Genomic DNA, 27,471 nt, shown 5'->3' on the forward strand with positions numbered 1-27,471 from the left:
GGAAGACAGCACTCTCAGGATTTCTTTAAACAGCGGTGTTTATTTCTTAAACGGACAGACGCGTTTCGGAGAAACTCCTTCCTCGGTGTCAATACTTTGCGCGCTGCGCGGCGTCATTTACGCTGCATTTGCATTTTACCATGGACATCACAGAAGGACTGCATTCACATTACATTGGGCGCGCCATTTTGGGAGTATTATGTCCCGATCTTTTTTATGAAATAAGTTAAATTACACCAAACGAAAATGTCATCATAATTCGTTGCTGCACTTTCAACTTAATAGTTGTGAAATATTAGTATCTCGCCGTGGATCAGCACAAGCAATCTCTAATCAATGAGATTGTTCACTCCATGAGTCTTCAATATTCATGCTTAAACTGATTTTATTAGTTTAATTACATTTTAACTTAACACCCGTTACATTTTCAGGATTCATTTGTACGTTTTTAGGACTAAGCTAGAGGATCGTACATCCGCCATCTTTGGAAATATTTTGCATAGTCTGTAATTCTAGTTATTCCTAAAAGTCTGGTGCCGACTTTATGCAAATAATGCATAGTTTATATTACTCTATCCCATCTCAACTATATTCAGTTGAAAGTAAATATATTGCAGCGGATCGGCATTTGCAACCTCAGTACTGAGGTTGCATGTCCTCTCAATGCCCTATGCCTTACAGACATTCATTTCTAAGCATATCACTCAATACACTAATTGACACGGTCTATCGCCGTATAGTGACAGTTAACTTCCCAAATGGACCGCCATTTCCTCTCCACTATTCAGAACGTTGGGGGACTTTGTTTGCAGATCGACTATATACCGAGATTCCAACCTCCTTAGTTTTAGAACTCGATCGCCTCCCCTGATATTTGTCTGTACACAGTCTACATAGAAATACTGCAACAGATCTCTGTTGCTTTTGTGCCTAATTGAGAAATGTCATGCCACCGGATATGTAATATTTTTAACAATGGCCCGCATATGTTCCAATATTCTCAGTTTGACACAATTAATCGTACTTCCTATGTATCTTAGGCCGCATGGGCACTTCAGACAGTAAACAGCAGAGGTCGTTTGGCATGACATGAATTTATTAATCTTTTTTCCTTCTTTCACGCCATTGACTTCATAAGACAACACCCTCAGACTAAAGGCACAGGCTTTGCATCTTCCACAAGGGAAGAACCCTTTCATTTCTTGTAATGTTCCCTTTCTGGTGGTGATATTGTCTAAATGGCTGTGTACCAGACTATCTTTAAGAGACCGGGCCTTCCTAAAGGTGATTAAAGGAGCCACCGGAACGTCAGCACCAATAATGGTGTCCGTTTTTAAGATGTGCCAGTTTTTTCTCATGATCTGTCTTAGGCTGTCAGCATCTTGTGAGATCATGCGAAATTTACCCTTATTGTCATTCTCAGTCTTTTTCTTTAATACATCCTCTCTTGTCATTTTCTCTACTTTCTTAAAAGTTCTCTAAGAGGTCAGGATTATACACCCTTGCTGTAAATCTTCCTAAGCTGTCAAAGGCAGCTTTTTAACTAACAACACTAAAGCAACAGGGGTATAGAGCAAAAATTGACTGCACTTTATCCAACGTTTTATGGACTATTTATTTTCAAAGAATTCTGGGTGCCAAGAACCTGAAGTCACATACCCCTAGACTCCCAAGGGCAATGCCCAAAAAGCTTTGCAATGAAACACAATGGTTCAGCACTCCCCCGCAGTAAACAATAACAATGATAATCAAAATAATGATTTAGAGAATCAATTCAGTAGGACTTAAAGTTTTCTTTTTCTTTTATTCAAAATCTTCATACAAAGCGTAGCCAACGCCTTTCATCCAGAGGACGTCTTCAGGGAAAAAGATACGGAGATTATGTCAAGTGTGTTCCAGAAATATGTTGTTCCAAACTTCCAGTATGTGTGACAGTAATCGCCTTATTTTTAATAGAACAGGCCAATCCTTCAATTTAAATATTCATCTTTATTGGTAGTCAAGAAGGATAATTTTGAATGGTGCCAATATTCGCATCCAATCACTGTGGCATCTGTATTTGCTTGTATTTAAGCAGCGTGTCAGCTCAACCCCGATATCGGCTTCGAATTCGAAGATGAATATTTAAATTGAAGGAATGGCCTGTTCTATTAAAAATAAGGCGAGTACTGTCACACATACTGGAAGTTTGGAACAACATATTTCTGGAACACACTTGACAATCTCCGCATCTTTCGCCCTAAAGAAGTCCTCTGGACGAAATGCGTTGGCTACGCTTTGTATGAAGATTTTGAATAAAAGAAAAAGAAAACTTTAAGTCCTACTGAATTGATTCTTTAAATCATTATTTTGGTTATCATTGTTATTGTTTACTGCGGGGGAGTGCTGAACCATTGTGTTTCATTGCAAAGGCAGCTTTTTGAAAGTAGCATTCTTTGGAACAGTTGCGCTTCAACCTCAAAAGCTCTCCATAGGGAATGCTATTCTTTAAGTTTCGGGGGTGACTGCTTGTCGCATAAAGCGTGCTATTTCCCGCAGTCGGTTTTCTGTACAAGGCTGTCGTGATTTCCCCTTCCCGTATCTCTATTCTCAGGTCTAAGTAGTTTGCTGCCACCGAACTAATCTCGCCTGAGAATCGTAGATTAACGTCGTTGTTATTCAAAAGCCTTATATAATCCTCTGCTTTACTGGCTGAGCCATTCCAGACCAGAAACAGGTCGTCGATGTATCTGTACCACAACACTATGTTGTTGGACCAATCCTCATTATCTGGTCCCCAGGCCACCTGCTCCTCCCAACAGCCTACGAATAAATTTGCATAGCTGGGGACAAAGCAGGTGCCCATTGCCGTGCCAGAGACCTGTCTGTAAAGTGCTCCATGAAAGAGAAAGATGTTATTGTGAAGGCAATATTAAATTAGTTACAAAAGCATTTGATTTTGCATTGCAAACTTTAGTTCACGCTTTTTCAAAAAATATTCAATTGCTTTTAAGCCTTGTGTGTGATTGATAGAGGTGTAGAGGCTTGTAATGTCCAAGACTATTAGACAATATGTAGATTCCCACTTCAATTTCTCAATATGGCCCAAGAAGTCTGTAGTATCCTTGATATAAGACTTCAGACCTAAAACAGCCTCAAATAAAAAATGATCCAAGAATCTGGAAAGTTTTTCTGTGAGACTCCCAATTGAAGAAACTATGGGTCGTCCTGGGGGTCTCTCTTTATCCTTATGCACCTTCGGAAGGTGATAAAAGGTTGGCAAGATGGGATTATTTGTTCTGAGAAAAAGATATTCATCCAAGTCCAGCATTTGTTTATCATGCCATTTCTTTGACAATGTGTGGAGTTGCTCAATGCTGTCATTATATCTCTCCATAGATGTTACTTCATAGCAGCTAGAATCTCCCAATTGCCGCAAGGCTTCTCCTACATAGTATTCCCGAGATAAGATGACTATGTTCCCTTCCTTATCTGAGGGTTTACAGATGATGGATTTATCTTCTTGCAGATTTTTGATCGCCAGTCTCTGCGCCCTTGTTATATTGTTCCATTCTTTACAGGGCTTCTTGTTTTCTCTAAAAGCAATTAGGTCCTTGATGACCAGATCAGAGAAGATGTCTACTGCATCAGATGGCATCTGTGGCAGAAATTGGGAGGGTAATTTGAAGCCACTGTTCCAGAGTTTCTTAATCCACTTCCACCGCCTCATTCTATGCGTTAGCGTGGTTGTTGGTAAGGGATCCTCTATTGCATCCTCCTGGCGTAGATCTTACAATATCTCCAAAGCTGTTAGGTCATTGACGGTAAGTAAGTCTTACTACCTTTATCGTTGGTTTCGTTTTATAGAATATTTGTAGTTTCAATTTTCGAACAAATTTAAACAAATTGATTCTTGTTTGGGTGTATTCCATTCGATTCGATGGGCAGAATGTAAGTCCCAACTTTAGAACAGATTCCTTTGTGGTTGACAGTATTCTTGATGAGAGGTTAATTATGGTTAGGTGATCTTCTTCCCCTACCATTTTCCACCTCTTTTGCTCCTTGTTATTCTCGTTGTTAGATTTGGCTTTGCTCTTCCCCTTCCAGCCACCTCTTCTGGTTTGTCTCCTCCCTCTGGTGGCTGGCTCTTGCCTCCTCTTAACCAGGTTTGTCGGATGATATTGAACTCCTGTTGAAAAGGAGATTTTGGTGGTCTTATGGAGGGGCCCGCTGTTTCTTCTACTGATTGTTCGCCCTCTGTTACGTCAGATTCGGATGTTTCCACCCTAGGTGGTTGCTCGACAGTTTGCGATTTGCTTTTGTTCACAAGTTCCTTCCGTGATTGTTCGTAACATTTGGCGAAAGTTATAACTCTCCCTTGAGCATAATCTCTTTAGTCTGGGTCATATTTTTCTTGTTTCCTCTGTTTGATTTTCATCTCGTACTTGGTAAGTCGCTTTTTCATAGCCTCTCTCAAAAGTTCTTGGTGATCTTTATCGGTGTCTTTTTGCAACTCCTCCTCCAGAAGTTCAATTTCTTTCAGTGCCTTATCCCTATCGCTGAAGGCAAATTGTATCAGAATTTCCAACATTCCTGGAAATTCTGATACAATTTGCCTGGAGCGATAGGGATAAGGCACTGAAAGAAATGAAAATGAACCTCTGGAGGAGGAGTTACAAAAAGATACCGATAAAGATCAACAAGAACTTTTGAGAGAGGGTATGAAAAAGCGACTTACCAAGTACGAGATGAAAATCAAACAGAGGAAACAAGAAAAATATGACAGAGACGAAAGAGATTATGCTCAAGGGAGAGTTCTAACTTTCGCCAAAAGGTACGAACAATCACGGAAGGAACTTGTGAACAAAAGCAAATCGCAAACTGTCGAGCAACCACCTAGGGTGGAAACATCCGAATCTGACGTAACAGAGGGCGAACATTCAGGAGAAGAAACAGCGGGCCCCTCCATAAGACCACCAAAATCTCCTTTTCAACAGGAGTTCAATATCATCAGACAAACCTGGTTAAGAGGAGGCAAGAGCAAGCCACCAGAGGGAGGAGACAACCCAGAAGAGGTGGCTGGAATGGGAAAAGCAAAGCCAAATCTAACAACGAGAACAAGGAGCAAAAGAGGTGGTAGATGGTAGGGGAAGAAGATCACCTAACCATAATTAACCTCTCATCAAGAATACTGTCAACCACAGAGGAATCTGTTCATAAACCTAACTCAACTAGCACAGATGCTACAAGATAATCATATTCCCAACGAGTCTGACCCTAATAAAGCATCCTCCAACTACCTGACAAACCTAAACATGGCCTGTAATAAACTGGCACCGACTAAAACTTCCCACCGGAACAGGAAGATACCCTCAGCCCCTTGGTTCACAGAAGCCCTGCGCATGCAAAAACAATACTGCAGGAACCTTGAAAGACAGTGGCGGCGCAATTATAGCCCTGCAGACAAAATCAACTATAAAAATGCCCTTTCCATTTACAAAAGATTGATAATCACCGAGAAAAGCAAATACTTCACCACTCAAATCAATAATGCAAAGAACTCGACAGGAGAACTATTTCGGGTAGTCAATACTCTATCCGACCCCCCAACTCCACGCATAGAAGGCTCCCAGGCACTGGCAGACTCCTTGGCCAGTTTCTTCGAGGAAAAAGTCAGCTCTATTTTTCAAACCTTCTCTCACTCACCCCCCCTTCTCTCACCAGTGACACTCCCTACGGACACTCAGCCCACATTAACAACCTTTATCCCTGTTGATCAGGACCACATTCAACGCCTGATAACCAGCATTAAATCTGGATCCCCCCTCGACCCCTGCCCCCCTGCTATCCTGAACCGCATCCCTGAAGCACTCTCCCCAGCACTGTCTACTATCTGCAACGCCATGTTCTTAACAGGCATTTACCCCACAGTCTGGAAGGAGGCTATCATCAAGCCATTGCTGAAAAAACCTACTCTGGATCCTCTCATCCCAGCAAGCTATAGACCTATCGCTTGTCTCCCATTTCCAGCAAAGATCTTCGAAAAGTCCATGAACATCCAACTTTCGAAATTCATCAACGACAACAACTTGCTTGATGACACCCAGTTTGGTTTTAGACAGGGGCATGGGACGGAAACAGCACTCCTGAAAGCCGCAGACGAAATTAGAACAACCATGGATAAAGGCGGAGCGGCTGTCCTGATACTCCTAGATCTCTCCGCTGCATTTGACACGGTCGATCATGTCACTCTGATCGACCGTGTCTCAGCCTTGGGAATAGGAGGTACAGCTAAAGATCTGATTGCATCATTTCTCGCCAACCGCCCCCAGACTATCAAGATGGGTAATTTCACCTCCCAGACCTTTTCACTTCCCTGCGGCGTCCCTCAGGGCTCCTCGCTAAGTCCGACACTTTTTAATATCTATGTGTCGGACTTGGCGAGGGTGATAAAATCTTATGGAATTGCCCTTACCACATACGCCGATGATACACAACTAGTACTATCGGTGTACAACAACGGAGCCAGTGTTGCAGCCAACTTTCAGGAGGGAATGAGGGCGATAAGCTCCTGGATGTCATCAAATTGCCTCAAACTCAACTCCGACAAAACGGAGGTGATGACGTTCGGGAGCTTACAGCCATCATGGTCCCCGCAGTGGTGGCCAACTGAGTTGGGCTCTCCCCCCCAACCAGTGGTAAAGGTTCGCAATTTAGGAGTCACCTTTGACAATAAGCTGACCTTCCACCATCATGCCAATGCCGTCGTATCATCCGCTTTTTATACCCTCAAAAAAATCAAGAAACTTCTCCCCTACCTACCACAGTCAGCCGGCAAAACTCTTATTAGCACGTTAGTCTTTTCAAGAACCGACTACTGTAACTCACTTCTTTTGAATGCCCAGGAAGGAGTACTTAACAAACTACAGACCGTGCAAAACGCGGCGGCTAGAACCTTACTGTCCATTCCAAAATTCACATCCATCTCCCACCACATCAAAAAACTCCACTGGCTCCCAATCAGGAGTCGAATCAAATTTAAGGCTCTGTGTATAGCCTATAAGACCTTGAATAACCCTGGACCACGGTTCCTAAAAGAAGCCCTCCGCCCTGCGGAGCAACGCAGAACTTTACGATCCTCGGCAGCCTTCTTGCTGAACGTCCCTCGGACAAGAAAGGCCACCTGGGGAGACAGATGCTTCACGACAGCCACAGCTAAACTGTGGAATACCCTCCCACTCCATATCAAAACCGCACCCACGCTTCTTACATTTCGGAAAACCCTCAAAACATGGCTCTTCTCCTCCTCCTAACTCCCCCGTCACACTTTAGTGAGCTCTGAGATCACCAGCGCCGAGACACCCGTATGGGCATTTGCGCGCTTTAAAAATTGCAAAAATAAAATAAATAAAATAAATAAATAAAGTTGGGACTTACATTCTGCCCATCGAATCGAATAGAATACACCCAAACAATAATCGATTTGTATAAATTTGTTCGGAAATTGAAACTACACAAATTCTATAAAACGAAACCAACGATAAAGGAAGTAAGACTTTTGAAATCCAAGAACACAGACTTATTTACCGTGAATGGCCTAACAGCTTTGGAGATATTGGAAGATCTACGCCAGGAGGATGCAATAGAGGATCCCTTACCAACAACCACGCTAACGCAAAGAATGAGGCGGGTGAAAGTGGAGCAAGAAACTCTGAACAGTGGCTTAAGATTACCCTCCCAATTTCTGCCACAGATGCCATCTGATGCAATAGCCATCTTCTCTGATCTGGTCATCAAGCACCTAATTGCTTTTAGAGAAAACAAGAAGCCTTGTAAAGAACGGAATAATATAACAAGGGCGCAGAGATTGGCGATCAAAAATCTGCAATAACAAGGCTTAAAAGCAATTGAATATTTTTTGAAAAAACATGAACTAAAGTTTGCAATGCACAATCAAATGCTTTTGGAACTAATTGAATATTGCGATACAAAAGGGGATGATGGACGGAGCGTTTGAGCAAATCAAACACTCACCCCCAGTCAACTGATCTGGGTTTAATCCATCACCATTCTTTAGCCCACACAGCCACCCCATTTCCGACATGGCTATATGCAAATCAGTCTGACCCTGTGCCTCATGGGAACAGTCCAGCCCGAACTGCCAAGCCATGTCTTCCATGGACCGGAAACAAGCATCCTGGGACCGGTTTCGGATTCATAATCCTCATCAGCCAGGCTATCTTGAATCCAGTGGCCAAGTGAGCAAGGGACTCACGTCTGAGCATACCCTGCCACACTTAGGGCGAACAAAGCGATCCAAAAGGGGATGATGGGCGGCCGAAGTTAAAGTTAAACGGAGCCTCAGCATCACAAAATGGATGCTGCCACCACAGACACAAGTCTGACCTCCTGCTGCTGGGAGTCCTTCCAGCGCGGGAGGCCTGGACAAAGGGTTTCCTGCCTTGGGAGGTGCTAGCACCACCCCAGACAGGATTTTGTGTATTGAGGTAGGGAGGGCTGAAAGGAATGAGACATGCCTGGGGCACACAAGGTGTACCTGTGCATACCCCGGTTCAAACCAGTTGCTGGGGCACTCCAGCCCCAGCTCTGGCGCGAAACAGGACAAAGGATAGGGGGTGTAACCACCCCCCTTCCTGGTCCCACCCATGGGAGGGACCTAGTCACCAGTACAGCCCCCTTTAGCAGGATAAAGGTAGGAGCTGGTCCCATTCAAATTAGATTATCCTGAACAACTCTACAAAGAAGAAACTCTGGACTTCGACGTTCTACTCCACAGAAGACTGAAGAATCTCCCTTGTGGGCAAGGAGTGTCCACCCTGCAACTGCAGGCACCATCAAGCGTCCTAGCGGTTCACTTTGTCGTCCTTCCTGCCGGAACCAGACCTCAGAGCCCGACGAGACCCGGATTCCCAGACCTCGCCGACCTCTACCCACATCTGCAGCACAGCTGAGCCCCGTGGGTGCGACGAGACACGTGGGACCGGCCATCTTGAAGAAACTGCACTTCGCTTCCATCACGACTTCAGAGGAATCCTCGAGTAAGTGCTTTGGGGACTGAGAAGCCCCAGCCCCGAGCAGCTCCTGCACCGAAGACCAGCCCCCCAGCATCCACGAGATCTGCGTGGGGCCCTTTTGCTTGATTGCTGCTCGACGCGTTGTCTGGTCACTTGCCGGCTGGCTAGTGGCCTCCTAGACGACGATCCTTAAAATCTGCACCGCTGGTCTGGTTGCTCCAGACTGGCCCTTGGTCCCTTCCAAAAGAGGAGCACCCCGGACCCTCCTGGTCCGCACCAGACGCCGTTTCCACTCACCACGTGGGTTGCCTTTGCAAAGTCCTGTTGACTCCAAATCCGGATCCGACACCGCCGACAGCGAGAGCCTGCGTGGGACAGCTCATGCCTCCATCGTGGTCGTCGAAGACACCACCTGGTCCACGTGGCTACAGAGACAAGCGTCCACTCTTGACCTGATCGCGACGACAGCATCTGGTTCCTTCCTGGTTCCACACCGGTCACTGGCTAGTGACTTTGAACACAGTCCCCTCTGCTTTCAAGTCCTCTTCTTCCTCAATCAACCCGTGGATCGCACCGGACATCTTCCTCCTGGTCGCCTGCAGCATCTTTCTTCAAGGCTCCATAGACTTCGACGCGGAAACCAGACACACTTTGACACCTATGCAACCGCAACCCGTGGGTGAGGTAACAAGAGCATTTCGGTGCTCAAGGGTAGATTGACTCTCATTGTGTCCAGGTATCCTGTCGTTTTAGTCGTAACTAGTCGGAACTGTCTGTTACTTACCTTTTCGTAATTTGTTCTGCCCATTGACTTTGTTCCGCATCTCGCGTGTGAGTTCACACTCTGCACATGCGTCCCGTGGGCCTCCTGCTACTTACCCAAGGTTAGGGTAGTGTATTCCCAGCGATCCTACAGCCTCTGGGCATCTTCAATTTCTCTATCGATTTCCTTATACCATTTACTTAGTATATGGTTTGTCGTGCCCCTAGGGCACCATTGTAATTTGTGCGACTTACTGTATTTTTCTTAAGAGTATTGTTATGTGCTTAGCCCTCTGATCTCATAAAGAGTTCAGAGGTGTTTGTTAGTAATAAATATATTGTTTATTTTCATAACAACCTGTGTGGTGTCCTTTCATCTGGTATTCAAGGGGTTATATGTGGTAAAACAGCTGGCTTCACATGTCAAAAGAGTTTAGCCTAAGACTGCTTTGTCCATGCTACCATTAGGATAGCTGGTCTATAAGGTTGACTTACAACCAATCACCATAAGGGTTGTTTGGACTGATACAAGGTGATCAATAGAACTAGTGAGCATCATTTATCAGGCCAACTTCTCACAATGGCGAACATCTCGCTGCCTGTGGACGTGCCGTCGTCGAGAGGGTCGTCGAGGTCCCACCACTCGACGGCAAGAAGATCGATGTCGATACGACGGCATGGAGGATCGCCGTCGACACGTCGTCATGAAAGATCGCCGTTGACTCGACGCCATGACAGGTCAAAGTCTCCAAATCGACGCCGAAGGTAGATGTCGAGGTCTCCTCAGCGCCGTAGGTGATCGAGGTCAAGACCACCATTGAGACGTCATTCGACGCGGATGGTGACTCAGACCTCGTAGCAGTCGAAGCACTCTACGTTGAGAGAAAAGGTGATAGGAATTACGGAGTCCCCGCGGCACTCAGTTTCAGGGTCAAGATCGTCATCTGGAGACCGGTCATAGTCTCCAGGACTGCACATTGTGGAGATCTCACCAGAAGTATCTCCCAAACCTGCAGAGGGTAGGGCCCATGCTCTGTCGCCTCGCCGTCCGCAAGGTGCTGTGTCAGGTGGCCGCAGTGGTCCTGACTCTGATTACTCCTGTACGTATTCGCCATCCAGGACCACTTCTCGGAAAAGCACTTCGGCTGGACCCTTGAAGTCTCCCCCTAGGAGACCAAGATCACCTCAAGATCAAGATCACCCCCCAGACCAAGATCGCCACTCAGACCAAGATCCCCTTCTACACGTCGGTCTAGGTCCAGGGTGTGAGAAGTTGGTCTGGTATATGATGTTCACTATTCTAGTGATCACCTTGAGCCAGTCCAAACAACCCTTATGGTGACGGTTGTAAGTCAACCTTATAGACCAGCTTTCCTAGTGGTAGCGTGGACAGAACAGTCTTAGGCTAAAAGACTCTTGAGGGTGTGTAAAGCCAGATGTTTTACTATATGTAACCCCTTGAATATCAAATGAAAGGACACCACACGGGATATATATAAAATATATATGTATCTATTTACTAACACACTCCTCTGAAATCTTTATGAGATCAGAGGCCAAAGCACATCACAAGATACTTAGTCAGAATACGTTAAGTTGCACAATTTACAGTTAGGCCCTAGGGGCGAAGCAAACCATATATTAATAAAGTGGTACAAGTACCACGTCAAGAGAAAAGGAAAGGCCTAGAGAATCGCTGGGGCTACACTATCTGTAGTTTAGAAGTAGGAGAGAGTCAATGCAAAGTTAATGGGAACTTAGAAGTTAGAAAAAGAAGGATTTAGGACACTTCCAGTTTAGCTAGGAGGAAACAATTAAAAACCTAGACACTTGGATAGTCAATACCCTTGGGAGCACCGAAGTACTCGCGTTACCTCACCCACGGACGGCAGGTGCATAAGTGTGAAAATGTGTCGGGTTTCGTCGTTGGATCCTATGTAGACCTGGAAAAAGATGCTGCAGGCGACCAGGAGGAAGATGTCCGGGTGGATCCAAGGGTGGATCGAGGATGAAGAGGACCTGAAAGCAGAGGGGACAGAGTCTGGGTCACTAGCCAGTGACCGGGTGGAACCAGGAAGGAACCAGACGACGTCGAGTAGCAATCAGGTGCTGTCTTGAAGCTTGTCTCTTCAACCACACGGACCAGGAGGCGTCGAGGATGACCAGGTGCTGGAGGCGAGCTGTCCCACGAAGGTTCTCCCAGATGGAGGGGTCGACTGCTGGATTGGAGTCAACAAGCCTTGGCAAAGGCAACCCACGCAGGATTCAAAGAAGGCTTCTAGTGCAGACCAGCAAGGTCTGAGGTGCCTCACCTTTGCATGGAGGCAATGGCCAGTCTGGAGCAACGAGACAAGCGAGGTGGTTCAAAAGGATTGTCGTCACAGAGGCTACTAGCCAACGGGCCAGGCAACCGGACAACGCGTCGAGCAAAACACAAGCAGAAGGGCCCCACGCAGAATTCATGGAGTGTGGAGGGCTGATCTTCGGTGCGGGTGGAGCTAGGATTCGGGGCTACTCAATCCCCAGTGCACAGCTTCGAGGATACCTCAGGAGCTGCACAGTTAGCAAGTTGCAGGCTTTCCAAGATGTCCAGTCCCACGTGTCTCGTCGCCTCCACGGACCTCAGCTATATTGCAGTCGTGAAGAGAGGGTCAGAGAGGTCTGGAAGTCTGGGTCTTGTCAGGCTCTGTGCTCGGGTTCCGGCAGGAACGTCGACAAAGCAAGCTGTTGATTTGCTGGATGGTGCCTGGTTGCCCAGGGTGGTCACTCCTTGGCCACAAGGGAGATTCTTCAGTCTTCAGCTTCAGCTGAACGTCTAAGGTCCAGAGTTTCGTGTCAAGTTTCAATTCAGGATTAATCTAAAGTCTCAGGACTCAGCTCCTACCTTTATACAACTAAAAGGGGCTGGATTACTTTCTAGGTCCCTCCTATGGGTGGGACCAGGAAGGGGGGTGGTTACACCCCCTTTCCTTTGTCCAGTTTCGCGCCAGAGCTGGGGCTGGAGTGCCCCAGCAACCGGTTTGAACTGGGGTATGCAAGGAGCACCTAGTGTGCCCCAGGCAGTGTCTCAATCTATTCAGCCCTCCCTGTCCCAATACACAAAGTCCTGTCTGGGGTGGTGCTCGCACCTCCCCAGGCAGGAAACCTATAGTCCAAAACTCCGTGCCTGGAAGGACTCCCAGCAGCAGGAGGTCAGACTTGTGTCGGTGGCAGCAGCATTCATTTTGTGACGCTGGGGCTCTGGTTAACTTTAAACGGGATAGTCAGCAATAACATGTCTTCTCCCTCTAGAAGGGTGGAATGCTACCCCCGTCGCCAGAATTGGCGAGGGGGTAGTATTCCAAAGCGTATGACACCTTACACAACATGTTTGGATAAAGCCAAACCAAAGTTAGAGGATTATAATGCATTTAAGAGTATATGGTATGGCGATATCATTGAACAGCTATAAGGACATGGTTCCGAAAGCTGCAGACAGGCTCAGCTCATGCTAGAGCACCATCCCACACATAACCAAGCACTCTGCCTCCAGGATTGTTAAGGCCTGCCATAGGAGTGATTTACAGGTTACTATGTGTCTATATATAAGTAGGTATAGGGATATTATACCTAAGTAAGGGGTGTTTACACAACCTTGCCCCAGCTGAGTGATCAGCCAGTTGTGTCTATTTGAATGGCCAGCCAGGGGTGGCATAATACATGCTGCAGCCCCTGGTAAGCCTTGGTTACACCTATGCCCTGAGTACCTGGGGTACACTTCTACAGGGGCTGAAAAGGTGAACCAATTCCCAATTGTGGATGTACCTAGAGTACATTGTGTGAATTTAGAGAGAGTGCATCTGTGCTGTGGGTCTGATTAGCAGGCCCACAGCCATATCTAAGTCGAAAACCAGTAAAGCAAAGCAAAAAGTGGGGGTGACCATAGGAAGCAGACCCTACTCTCCTACACAGTGGTCGTCACAGCCATCTTCACGACAGACCCCATAAGAGGAGGCGCACAAGATCACCCACATGAACTTCCTCTACAAGATCTTCGGTCCGGGACTACTCCCCGACCTTCACAACACCTCCATCACGGGTGTCGCCCATAGATGGCATCTCGACCTTCACAGATGTTCTGGGTAGGGGTGCAAAGAAACTCAACATCACTTTGCATACCCCCGTGGTTCCCACGTCCGTCATCTTTGATACCTTGCATCACGGAACAGCTCCCAGACCGCTGCTACCACTGGTGCCAGGACTTTTGGAACCAGCTATGGCCACCTTCCTCACCCCTGCGACGGTGGGTTCCGTTCCATCCAGAATTGCCCAAAAATACAAGGCTCCAGCAGAGAACCCCTTGTTTCTGAGGGCGGACCCCCCAGCGGACTCGGTCATTGTGGCTGCAGCCATGAAGTCCCACTCCGCTACTTCGTCATCCTCTGTTCCTCCTGAGAAGGATAGTAAACAGATGGACTCATATGGGAGGAAGATGTGCAATACTTCAGCGTCATCAATGAAGGTTGTGAGTGCCTCTGCCCTTCTAGGGAGATACGACAGATCTCTTTGGGGCTCCCTGACGCGATTTACCATGAAGCTTCCCAAAGAAGACCGGCAGGATTTCACGGAAATTCTACAAGAAGGGGGCTAGTAGCCAATCAGGTGATAAGTGCTGCAGCGGATGCTTCAGATCTCGCCGCTCATGGCTACTCCCATGGAGTTTTTCTAATATGCAATGTTGGGGAGGGAGAGAAAGAGGATATCACTTTGTTTTTAGATAGTTGGAACCGGCATAATGCAATATGAGTAAGCAAGCTTATACTAATATCAATCTAGACTTCACATGTGTCTTGTTCTCTTTTATATATAGAGAATACGTACTCCGGTTTGGGGAGACCAGTATTGGTGGTACAGGGTTATATATGCCCTATCCCACGGCCAATTTATGTACAGGTAACATTGTTGTTTTCGTATTACGCACTTTTTAAACTGCGCTTGAGCAGATGGATATATTATGTTCTGCATTCATGAATTGGCTAATTATTATTTTTTATTTCTCTCTGCTAGTTTCTACCCCCATTCCTTATGTATACTTGACCTGCAGCACCCTATAGGCAGGATCTAATTTATTGGGAGGTGCTCATCGATTCTAACTAGGTGTGTTTATACCTCTCTTATCCCTGTCAAGATATATTATTATATCGTCAAATCGTTACACTGCAGGCATTGTGTTTATGGAACCCGTTTTGAATTTGTTTCTTTTTTGTAATGTTTTATTTTATGGCAGCTCTGAGATCAACTTATGGTTTCACAGCCTACATGCCGAGGAATTGTGGTTCAGTCTCTCACTGATACTGGTGAGCACGTTCTCGTAGTAATAATAATACTGATTGTATTATGCGTTAGGTTATATGGTTTGTTTAATATGTATAATGACTTTCTAGAGCAATTATGTGGAGGTCGTTATTTATTTGTGTATGTGCGTTGTTTGGTCTCAAGAATAATGTGTTCACTGTGCCTAATAGGCAATTTAAGTATGTGTTTGGTCTATGGATTGAAACAACTTTATGTGTATAATTTCTTTATATAGAAACCCAGTCACTGTGTAGTTTTCACTTCTGGATCGTGTAGACTTCTGTCCGATGACGCTCATTTGAGCTAATAACTCCCCCCTAAACACAGCGCGTCTATTTATTCTAAAGGTGAGACGCCCACGTTTTTGTGTCTAGTGCTTGAGGCCATGTGACCATGAACTTAATATTGCTCTTTGTCCACAGTAGAATGTGATTGGTGTCAGAGGACATCTTTCGGTCACAATGTGTTACGTGTACTTATTGAACAACTTGTAAATAGTCCTTGTGTATACTCTTTTATATAGATTCTGACCTATTGACGGGGTGGAAGTTTCAACTTACAAATTAAGCTTGGTTGTCTTACGTGTCACCAGGTTTTCTCTAGGTAAGTCTACAGTTTTGTCTTGTTTATCTTTATTTTCCTTTTCTCTTACCTTCATTTTAATATTTATTTCATTTTTATTTTTTCTCCTCTTGTTTTCTCTCCCCTTTCTTATTTCTTCTGTTTTCTTAAGATTGGGGGTGAAACTACTTAGTGAGATTTTGATTAATATGAGTGGATGGTTCGCCTAACCTTTCTCCCCAGATATAATTGTGTTTCCCACTTTTGTGAGGGGACTGGTGTAGTATACATGGTTTTTATGTTGTGGTTTTCTTGACGTTTTTAGCTGTACATATTGAGGAATATTAACAGAAGGTGGCAATTAAATAATACCACTTGAGATGTCCACCTATACATTGGATTATATATGTGTTTTCCATATAATAGGAAGCATCCAGATAGAGAAGACAACTGAGTTTTTCACCAACGTTTTCTCTTTCTCCATGCTTCCTTTCTGTTCTTTTTATTTATTTGCCTTATCTCTTGTTTTCTATTTACTCTTTCCGTTCGTCTTTTGAATTATCACAATGTGATTGAGCTTTTAGAACTGTGATTCTTTGTGTATTCTTATGGATTGTTAAGATGTGTAATGCTGCACGTTTCACCATATGGTTGTGCAGGCTTTTTGTACATTGAATATCATTTATATACCTTTGTATATATTATTGGGTCTTGTAACATGTTCTGTGTATATTTTTTTGTACTTAGTGCTCTTTGTTTGTGCTTTTTCAGCCCTGAAGAAGTTCATATGAGAACGAAACGCGTTGGCTGATGCCTTTTTAAAAAGATTGAAAATAATAAAGGACTCATCAAAAACACAGACTCATCAAAAACACGACAATTTATTTGGACTGCTAATTTTGGTGCACCATACTTTGTTTTATATAATTTGAACTCAAAGGAAATAAGAAAAAAACACACTGTTCTGCAGACAAAAATGTTGAAATAGGCCAAAAAAATGGCCAAGGAACCACTTTCCAGATCTGCATTCGAAGCGTGGACAAAAAGAAACTGACACCAGCGAGTCAGAGAGGGCTTATATGGACTCCGACGAAGTCACATCAGGTGGTTGCTATGAAGTCGCTAGACCCCCTCTACCGACGCGCTCGGAGGTACGGCTGTAAAGAAATTCCAGATCCAGGTTGGCACCTGGGGATAATTTAAAGGTAAGGAATCTGTGGCTAGATGTCTATTTTATAGTAAAATTACAGTCTCCCATAGCTATCTTTGATTTAAACTGTCATTTTCAAAAAAGGAAAATCTAATCCATATGAATCTATTACGTGACTTGCACAGAGTCAGAGAGACTAAAGTGTATATTAATATCGAAGAAGAAACAGTGATGGAAAATAAATAGAGGATTAATAGGAGGCTTTCATGATGGTTGGAGAAACATCACCTTACACTTACACAGAGCACAGTATGTGACAGCAGATTAACACCATCTACTTAAGGTGTTTAGCAACGAATGAAAAGTGAACAGAGCTGTCTTCAGTAAGTACGTAGCGCAATGCATCTTATGCAGAGACACAGGAATGTTCAAAGATAGTCCAGGATGACCAGATCCCTGCTAGAATTTCACAACAGCTACAGATCACAAAGAGTTCCACTTACATTAATGTATGTACCCTTATTTTATTGAACTCTATCAAAAATCTGAAAAGAAACTCTCCCTCCAGTACCCACAGTGGAAAACCCTCCAGTAAAACTTCAGGACCATGAATGCTCTCACCTGCGAGATCAATTTTTTCTGAGCAGCCTGCATGACTGCATTTGCCATTGCCATTTCATCATCTTCAGCTTGGATATCCTCGCCTGGCTTTGACCTCATTGCAGACAACTTAATCTCTTTGCAGCTCAGGACTTCAAATGTATCACAGAGCATCTCATTGGCCTCCATGTCCAAAGGAAGAACCCCATCAACAAAGCTGGCTGCAGTAAGATACATAACAAAAAATGAAAACAGTGTGTGTGAACGTTGATCTAATTTGGTTTACATCATCCCACTTCCCTAATAAGTCTCTCTCTAAATACCGAAGTTTAGTGTACATACCCAAGATATTCTGGCTGATCTTGTTGGTAAGGCTGAATCTTTGCTCATCTGTAAAGTGTTCCAGTAAGAACCTATAAATCTTCATGCGTTTTTCTTTGTTGTCCTTTCCCTTTAGAGAAAACAGGCACTTCTCCCTGACAAAGAAAGCACAATTAAAGTATCGCAAACTGCTAAATAAAAAAATAAAGCAAAAGAATGCTTGCAAACAGTTGGATGCAGACAGAACGAACATATCGAAGGTGTGAAGGACCAAGAAAAAATTACTTTTACTAACCTTTCAGACTGTGGGAATTTATTGTACTTTTCATGCTTTTCATAACAGTTGAAGTGGAAGATGCATTCTGTGAAATGCTGGGAGAACATCACAGGATTCCTTTTCAATAAAAGGTGAACCAGACAAAATTCTGCAAAGCTGCCAAGTAAATTAGAACGTCATTTAATACTAACGTGAACAGTGGTGGAGGATTTTATTTCTATACATTCTAGTTTAAGGAAAGCAAGCATACCTGGCAATATCAGGGTCTGGATCTACTAGAACACTGATGAACCGGAAAAACAAGGATCCCTTCCACTTCACAAATTCCTCCTACAACAATTAAAAGCAATAGATCAATATTTGTTAAACCTACTCTCGCAAATTCAAGCACAAATGGAGAGAACTACAAATCCAACATACCACCAGATTGATTTAAAATGCATAAGTAGCCAAACCTCCTACTTCAATAACATGCTCACCAAATGCCATCCAGATCAAACCAGCATGCTCAACCTCACTCTATGGTCAACGGACAGTTAAGCCAGCCACAACGTCCACAGTGAACTGTCACAAACATCTAAAGCAATAGTGAACATCAAACCAACACAGATTATCTATGCAAGTAAAACCCAACTTCTTCACAAACTCAATTGACTGACTTTGAGTGACATACACACAACATATTACAAAATTCTCAGGAATCAAACTGTTAGCCTACCACCAAATGTATACTTTTAAGACTACACACTAATTTTATTAACTGGAAAAGTAACAACTTTCTTTACATATGTTCTTTAGGGGCATTCTGGCAAAAAGGGCAGCTGCTGCAGACATGCCTCGGAAGAAAGCAGCCCTATTCTTGGAGAACCTGCACAGCTTAAGCATAGAAGTAAAAAATACATCTTTTGCTACACATGGCAATACCGTGCTTTGACAACATTTACCATATAAGGGGTGTATTAGCCTCTCTGTAGGAGCAGGTGGCTGAGTAAACAATGTGTGAAAAGTTTACTTTTTTTGTCAAGGTGGCATGACAATGGTAGCTTAGGCATGAATCGAGGATTAAGTCATTTCGGTTTTATCAATCTTAAAAATAACAAGAAAGGCCATTTAGCTTAAACACTTTGTAGTGCTGGATTTGGCAACAAGTGATTGTATACACTAAGCTATAAGCAAGAACATGGATTGACAACAAAGTGAATGTCCCTTCTCTCTAGCAGAGGTGGCTATCTGCACGCATACCCTCATGTGTGCTCTACAGGATTTGAGGCTGTTGTCAGCTGTTATACTCGGATTTGTATTGTTCGGCCCACCTGTCGGGCAGCTGGGAGGCATAACGGGCATGCAGCAGGGTAAGGTGCAGACCTCCACAATGAACTCCCGGGTGAGAAAGCGGCAGTTGCTTTTTTGTTCCTCAGTGCAGTGGACGAAATAGGGGCCCGACTGACTAAAGAAGAGTTTAGGTGAGGTGAGTAAGAAATACTAATCCACTAAATTATGAATTTGTGCTCAAACAAGGAATCAAGCAGATTGTGTGGAACATGAAAAGTTGCAGACTGTGTATCATTTGATACTATGAAACAAAGAAACTCTAGAAAGGGACTCAAGCCCAAGGAACCATTGCAGCTTCCAGGAGAGGCGAAGGAGGTGCGCTCTCCATTTGAGAGCCTCTTTAGCTTTCCCGCTGAATGCCACCCCCAGCCAAAGACAGGCGAAGGGCAAGCCCATCTTTGCCCATCATCGCTGGGAAGATTTCTTATTTTTAATTAAAAAAAATAAGTTTATTGGCTATCTGGTATGTTTTACATTTTTATTTTCTTGCATGCAGTAGTTTTGGGCTGTGATCCTAGTTAATTTTCGAGATCACATCTTGTATATACGTAATTGCCAAATTAAATATTGGTTGTAATGGGCAAGAGGAAGATAACAGACCCCTTACAACTGCCTCTATTTTACATGTCTTGCTAAAAAACGACCAGTAGAGGTCAGTAAAACACCAGAATCACTTTAGCGTTCTCTAGATTCCAGTCCCCTTACAAGGGGTATCTAAAAACCAGAAAGTGGTCAGACACGTGGCAAAAATTTGCACTGTTGATGATATTGATCGAAGTTGAGACCTTGCTTAAACATGGGCAGGTGGCAACTGGTCAGAAACAAATTAGAAAAGGTCCTGCACTCATACATAAAAAAACAAAGGTTCAAGGCTAGTCTGGAGCACAAGAAGGGAATATCTAACTCTGGATTTACATCAAATACTACCACTGAGTCAGGCCTCAACGATTGTCTCCCGATGACTGCTATGGTGGATCTCACAATCAGGTTTTCCCCATTAATTGATATGAAATAACCCCCATCGAGCAGAATGAGTGGGGAAAAATGGGAGGGTCATTATTCTGTTGCCTGTGTTCTCCTGTCGAAAAACAGAATATTTTAAATAATTTAGTGAAAGTGCTGAGATTTGAGACTGCTGAATTGAAAACTTCGGTCCAACAGCTGACTCAGTTACCTTAAGTCAATTGTACAGCACTGGTCCTCTTCCCTGTAGAGGCCCTACTTATCCACCGAATCACAAACTTCTATTAAGTGTTATTCAAAATGGCTCTAGTGAATCTGTTGATTAGAAACCCATAAAAAGGAGGTACCCTTCACTGACTGGTCGCTTGTATCCAGTGACTAGGCAGTATAATACGAGAGAAGTAATGATGTAACGACTCAGTGAATGGGTGAGCTCACCAGATTTTCATTAGGTCGAGCATTCGAGACCTCTTGTATATACTTTAGTATATACTTCTATGTGTATGTACTTTGTGGGCTCTGGAGATCAGCCCTAGGACTTGTCTGCCTCCGCTTAGGGACTTTTATATTCTGTTCAACTTCCTCTATTTAACTGTTTTGATAGAAAACGACCAGTAGAGGTCAGTAAAATACTAGAATTGCTTTCTGCTTGTTTAACTGCCTCTATTTAACTGTCTTGATCGAAAACGACCAGTAGGGGTCAGTAAAATACCAGAATCACTTTAGCGTTCTCTAGATTCCAGTCCATAGAATTTGTCTACCACAAGCACCCGTAGACAATAATATTTTTTTTAAATCTTGTATTTTTAGTGATATGACCACCGAAGGCCCTGATTTTATATTAAAAACAGAGCTTTCGACTATACCATTCCCCGCTGAAAGGCAATATTTCTCTCCATGTGTTACCATACCTGGAGTGTCATGCAATTTGATGCTTACTTTCACAGAATGTTAAAGAACAGTAGATGTTTCAGCACCCAGGCTAATGTGCTGCTTAGTTAAATACATACAAGGTCCCAAAGGCGAAGCCGGTTGCATTACAAATGCTTGTTATATAGGGGGACAAAGGCCATCCACAGTAAGCTCCACAGGTCAGGTGGGCAACAAAGCTGAGAGTTTTCCAAAAGCAGGAACAGTGTTTATGATAAAAATTCTGAGACTCTGGCCTGACGCTCAGGAGGACAACACGCCCTTTATTAATAAGGTAACTCATTGGATTCGGCATTCCCGCCATTGCTACTCCCTGGTCCGCTATGGTATTCTAGCCGTTAAGCATGTGTCGCTAACAGGAGCCGATAAGGATTATAAAAACCTCAGTCTTAAAAAGAAAGAGTAAACAGATGGACTATTTGGGTTGGTATTTCTTTCCAGTTCAAATATAATCCACTGTCTTCATTCAGTCAGTAAGGGGTGATGGAAGACTCTTTTACTTCTCAACACAGGCCTACGTACATTCTGAGTCAGTGTTTAAAGAACAAGGTACTTACCTTCGGTAACCATGTATCTGTAAGAGACATGTTAGTTATAGATTCCTTACCTTAGAATTACCCCCAGGCGTCAGGCTGCATCAGGAGAATTTTTTCTCGGCAGTACACCTGCATGCCAGTTGTTGGCGTCGGCTGACTCCGCGTGTGTCGTCTGCGTTGTGTTCGCCGGGATAACGTCGCAGTATCTATATAGATGCCGCCCCTGCGCGCTGACGTCAGTTCTGACACGACTTTCCACAGCAAAAGTACAGAGCCATGCAAGACATTGACCACTGGTGCGCTAAACTAGGGCCCTGCAAGTCCCTGTCCCTAGAAGTCAATTCGCACAACGGGGAGGATGGATGGGGCAGTAGGAAATCTATAACTAACATATGTCTCTTACAGATATATCGTTACCGAAGATAAGTAACTTGTTCATCTGAAAGAGACAGTTATAGATTCCTTACCTTAGAATAGATACCCCAGCAATACCAACCCCGGAGGAGGGTCTGCAAACTAAGTTCACACCAGAAAGTCCTTGAGGACAGAAATGGCAAAATAGCCGTCCCTCTGGACTTGGCTGTCCAGGCAGTAATGTCTAGTGAACGTGTGCAAGGATACCCCTATGGCTGCCTGACAGATGTCAAGGAGTGGAACTCCGCGAGCAAGAGCAGTGGTGACCGCCGTAGTTCTGGTAAAATGAGCACGGAGCCCCCACTGGAGTTTCCTTCTTCGCCAAAGTGTAGCAGATTTTTATACAAAGTCCAACCCATCTAGAGATGGTCCGCTTTCGAAAGGCCCGACCTTTCTTGTTCGTCACATAGCCAACGAAGAGTTGATCGTCCACCCGGAAATCTTTTGTGCGATCAAGGTAGAAAGATAGCGCACGCTTGGGGTCCAGGCGGTGGAGTCTCTCCTCCTCCTTGGAAGGAGGTGGGAAAAAGGTGGGCAAAGTAATGGTTTGTCCAATGTGAAAGGGTGTTACCACTTTGGGAAGGAAGAAAGAACTTGTCCCAAGCACAACTTTGTCCGGATGCACAGAGAAGAAAGGGGGCTTAGAAGAAAGAGCTTGGAGCTCACTCACCCCGCGTGCAGAGGTGATGGCAACAAGGAAAGCGGTCTTCAGAGAGAGGAGACAGAGAGGACAGTTGTGTAAAGGATCGAAGGGAGCGCACATAAGGTAGGTTAAGACCAGGTTCAAGCCCCACTGGGGCATTAAGAAAGCAAAAGGAGGAAAGATGAGTAATGCCCTTGAAGAATTTCTGTACAGTAGGGGACTTGAACAAAGATGGTTGATCTGGAAGATGAAGGAAAGCAGAGATGGCCGAAAGATGGCCCTTAAGAGTGCCAGGGCAGAGCCCTGCTGGGCCAAAGAAAGTACGTACAATAGGATCTCAGAAAGAGGGGCAGAAAGGGGATCAACAGCCTTTGCTGTGCACCATGCCACAAACTTATTCCATCGACAGGTATATACCATCTTAGTGGAGGTACGCCTGGCTGCCAATATAACGTTACAGACTTCTAGAGGAAGGTCAAAAGCTGTCAACTGTCATCGCTCAATCTCCACTCAAAGAGGTGGAGGCTGGACAGGTTTTGGTGAAGAACCCTCCCCTGCAGCTGCAACAGAAGATCCTCCCGAAGAGGCAGTCTGAGTGGAGGACAGATGGCTAAGCTCAGGAGCTCTGGGTACCAGACTCTTTGTGCCCAGTCCGGAGCCACAAGAATAATTTGGGCCCAGTCACGCTTGATCTTCAGCACTCTGGGCCGAAGAGGTACAGGCGGAAAGGTGTATAGGAGGCCGCAGTTCCACTTGCGTCATAAAGCGTCACCAAGTGAGTGCCGCCTTGGAAATTCCAATGCACAGAATTTCTGACACTGCGCGTTCTCTTCGGTGGCGAACAGATATAACCAAGACTCTCCCCACCACTGAAAGAGACCTTGCACCACCTTCGAGTGAAAATGCCATTTGTTATCCACCAGACACCGGCGGCTGAGTTCGTCCGCCCTGGTGTTCAGAGCACCTGCCAGGTATTGAACCACCACGGTCATGCCCTGATGTTCCAGCCATGTCCAGAGATGAAGAGCCTCTTGACATAGGGTCCACGACCCCACCCTGCCCGGTTTGTTGCAGTATCACATGGTGGTGGTGTTGTCTGTGAACACCTGCACTACTTTTCCTTTGCGAGATGGATGGAATGCATTCAGCGCCAGACGTATTGACCGGAGCTCCAGCAGGTTGATATGGAGCTCGGACTCCGCCGGAGACCAGATGCCGGTCTCCGCCTCTCCCAGATAGCCACCACATCCCAGGAGTGACGCATCTCTCACCACTGTGAGGTCTCGTTGGGGAAGGGAGAGGTATCTATCTGCCTCTGACCCAAGCGTGGTACGTTAGCCATCAATGCAGTTGTTGCACATTCCCCTCCGAGATCTGGACGTAGTCAGAAAGACTGCCCTGATGCTGCACCCACTTGAACTTCAGGTCCCACTGCAGAGCCCGCATATGCCATCTGGCATGATCCACCAGCAGGATGCAGGAGGCCATGAGGCCCAGCAGCCTCAGGGTCATTCTCACCGAAATCCGGAAAAGAGGCTGAAACATCAGTATCATAGCCTGAATAACCAAGACTCGCTGCTCGGGAGGATAGGCCCGAAACGGCACTGTGTCCAGAACCACCCGATGAAAAGGAGCATTGGAGAGAGAGTCAGGAGTGACTTCGGCATATTGATAGTGAACCCCAGTGAGTGCAGGAGGTCGGGCGTAATCTGGATGTCGGAAGACGACAGCCTGGGGCAAGCCCACCTTCAACAGCCAGTCATCAAGATAGGGGAAGACTGGAACCCCTAATCTGCGCAGATGAGCTGCGACCACTGCCATCACTTTTGTGAACACCCGAGGGGTGCTGGTAAGGCCAAAGGGGAGTATGGTGAATTGAAAATAAATGTTCATGGCCTACCGTGAACCTCAGGAAGCGCCTGTGGGCTGGCAGGACGGGGATGTAAAACTAGGCGTCCTGCAAGTCCAATACCACGATCCAGCCGTCAGGGTCAAGAGCAGACAGAACCTAAGCCAAGGGTTAGCATTTTGAACTTTTCTTTTCGGAGGAAGCGGTTGAGGGCCCAGAGATCTAGAATAGGACGCAGGCCTCTGTACATCTTGCGGTACAAAAGGGGGTGGTGATGGACGGAGCATCTGAATCAATCAAACACTCACACCCAGTCAAAAGATCTGGGTTTAATCCATCACCGTTCTTCAGCCCACTATGCCACCCCAGTTCAGACATGACTATATGCAAATCAGTCTGACCCTGTGCCTCATGGTAACAGTCAAGCCCGAACTGCCAAGCCATGTCTTCCCTGGACCGGAAACAAGCTTCCGAGGACCGGTTTCTGGCATTCCAGCCGTCTTCAGCCCGGCTTGCTTGAATCCAGTGGCAAAGTGAGCAAGGGACTCACGTCGGAGCATACCCTGCCACATTTATGGTGGCCAAAAGCGGTACAAAAGGGGGTGGTGATGGACGGAGCATCTGAATCAATCACTCACATCCAGTCAAAAGATCTGGGTTTAATCCATCACCGTTCTTTAGCCCACTCTGCCACCCCAGTTCAGACATGGCTATATGCAAATCAGTCTGACCCTGTGCCTCATGGGAACAGTCCAGCCCGAACTGCCAAGCCATGTCTTCCCTGGACCGGAAACAAGCTTCCGAGGATTTGCATATAGCCATGTCTGAACTGGGGTGGCTGGGTGAGCTAAAGAATGGTGATGGATTAAACCCAGATCATTTGACTGGGGGTGAGTGTTTGATTTGCTCAAGCGCTCCGTCCATCATCCCCTTTTGTATCGCTCTGTACTTCTTGGGCACCAGAAAGTAGCGGGAATAGCAACCACGACCTACTTCTGGCATAGGAACCCTCTCGATGTCTCCTTCGGCCAAGAGAGCTGAAACTTCCTGGAGTAGAAGTGCCAAATGATCCTCTGACATGCAATCGAAAGACGGTGGCATATAGGGAGGGGTAGTCTCGAAGGGGACTATCTGCCAAACCCACCTGTCCAATGTGATGGTTTGCTAGTGGGGGAGGTGATGGAGAATCCTGCCGTTCACTGGCTTCTGATAGCCCTGGAAGGTTGGACTAGGAAGGTTTGGAGGCTGCTGCAGGCTGTGGGAAAAGTTAACTGGCCTGCCCACTGGCCCCCAGAACCACGTCGCTGGGTTCCACAGCCACACTGACACTGGGTAGCTTGTGTGAACCGGTGGCTGGTCTGGGCTGGAAATGTTTGGGTACCCCTTCTGTAGCCACGAAAGGGGTGAAAAGCAGACTGAGTTGGATGGTTAGTTGCCGTGAGGCCCAGGGACCTGGTCGTAGCTCGAGAATCCTTAAAGCGCTCTAGTGCCGAGTCTGTCTTGTCACCAAAAAGGCTACGGCCATCAAAAGGCATGTCCTGTAGGGTTGCCTGGACATCCCCTGAAAAGCCAGACATCTTCAACCAGGCAGAGCACCGATGGGCTACCGATGTGGCAATCGTTCTGCCCAGTGAATCTTGAATTTAGCTCCGTCTCTCCCATCTACCACTGCTTGGGAGAGAACGGCCGGGGCCTCCTCCGTGGACTAAGTCAGCACCTGCGTAACCGTATCCCAGATGGTAAGGGCGTATCAGCCAAAGAGGCATGCGGTATTGGCTGATCGCAATGCCAAGCTAGAGGAAGAGAACATGTGCTTCCCAAAATAAACCAGCCTCTTTGATTCCCTATCTGGGAGAGCAGAAGGAAATGCGCACCTAGATGAAGAGGATTGGACCATCAAAATCCCTGGGGAAGGGTGTTGGGTGATGAAAACTGGGTCGCCTGGAGCCGGCAGGCGATCATTCATTCCACAGGAGCCCCTGAGCTAGGCTTGGACCAGGTGCCCAGAAGGACGTCAGTGAGGGCTTCATTGAATGGCAAAAGGGGCTAAGATGAGGTCGCCGCCGGTTGAAGCACCTTCATCAGGAGCTTAGTCGACTGGCACCGAAGGAAGCTGCAGGCCAAGGGCCTCAGCTGCACTCAACACCACCACAGCATAGCACGCTCCCTCCTCCGTAGCCACGGTAGGGGGAGAAAGCATGCCAAGGTCAGAAGTGTCCAGACCACTGGCGTCACCCAGGTCCTCTCTCCAAACCGGCTCTTCTAGCTTGTCTGCTAAAGGGTCAGAAGACCACTCCCAATTCTCATCACCACCTTATGGGCGATAGGGAACACAAGGGATGAACACGGGAACAAAAGTAACCTCCGGCATCGGATTAGATGTCGGCCGACGTCTATCCGGCTCTGGGTTCGTCTCGGGGATGACGATGAGGACGCCATCGGCCAGACGCACGGCTGGTGCCAGGGGCATCGTCGCCGGGATCTGCACCGGGGAAGGTCGAGTGAGGTCGACTGGTGTTGATCCGGATCCAGGCCTGGATCAACAGGGGGCCTCCGGCGCCAGAGCCACTGGCATCGAAAGCCCAGGACCCCCGTCGAGGTCTGCTGGACCCAAATGCGCACCGGCGGAGTTGGGATGCCCAAAATTGGACTGGAGGATTTAGTAAAATGCACAAAGCTGGGAAGGGGACACTCCGGCTCCCAAAAAGGGAGGGAGGCGTCCCAGAAGGGGGCACCGAAGATGGAGCCTTTGAGAGACAACGCTCCGGGTCGCGCGTTGGGTCAG

At 45.9% G+C, this 27,471-nt stretch overlaps 1 protein-coding gene across 2 annotated transcripts in view; it reads right to left on the reverse strand.

The window, feature by feature from the left end:
• The window catches only part of NCAPD3 (non-SMC condensin II complex subunit D3), a 764,397-nt gene that overhangs the window by 84,949 nt on the left and 651,977 nt on the right, over positions 1-27,471 (reverse strand). The window contains exons 24-27 of one of the 2 annotated variants that reach the window (XM_078681814.1): positions 18,270-18,349; positions 18,038-18,175; positions 17,764-17,897; positions 17,443-17,642 (exon numbers count right to left, since the gene is read on the reverse strand). The exons of the other annotated variant lie outside the window; for it this stretch is intronic. Of the exons in view, the coding sequence (XP_078537940.1) occupies positions 17,443-17,642; positions 17,764-17,897; positions 18,038-18,175; positions 18,270-18,349 (552 nt within the window). The remainder of the gene's footprint in view (positions 1-17,442; positions 17,643-17,763; positions 17,898-18,037; positions 18,176-18,269; positions 18,350-27,471) is intronic. 2 annotated transcript variants of the gene reach the window in all.

This window comes from Lissotriton helveticus, chromosome 3_1 (assembly GCF_964261635.1).
Source record: "Lissotriton helveticus chromosome 3_1, aLisHel1.1, whole genome shotgun sequence".
In the NCBI taxonomy this organism is placed as follows: domain Eukaryota; kingdom Metazoa; phylum Chordata; class Amphibia; order Caudata; family Salamandridae; genus Lissotriton; species Lissotriton helveticus.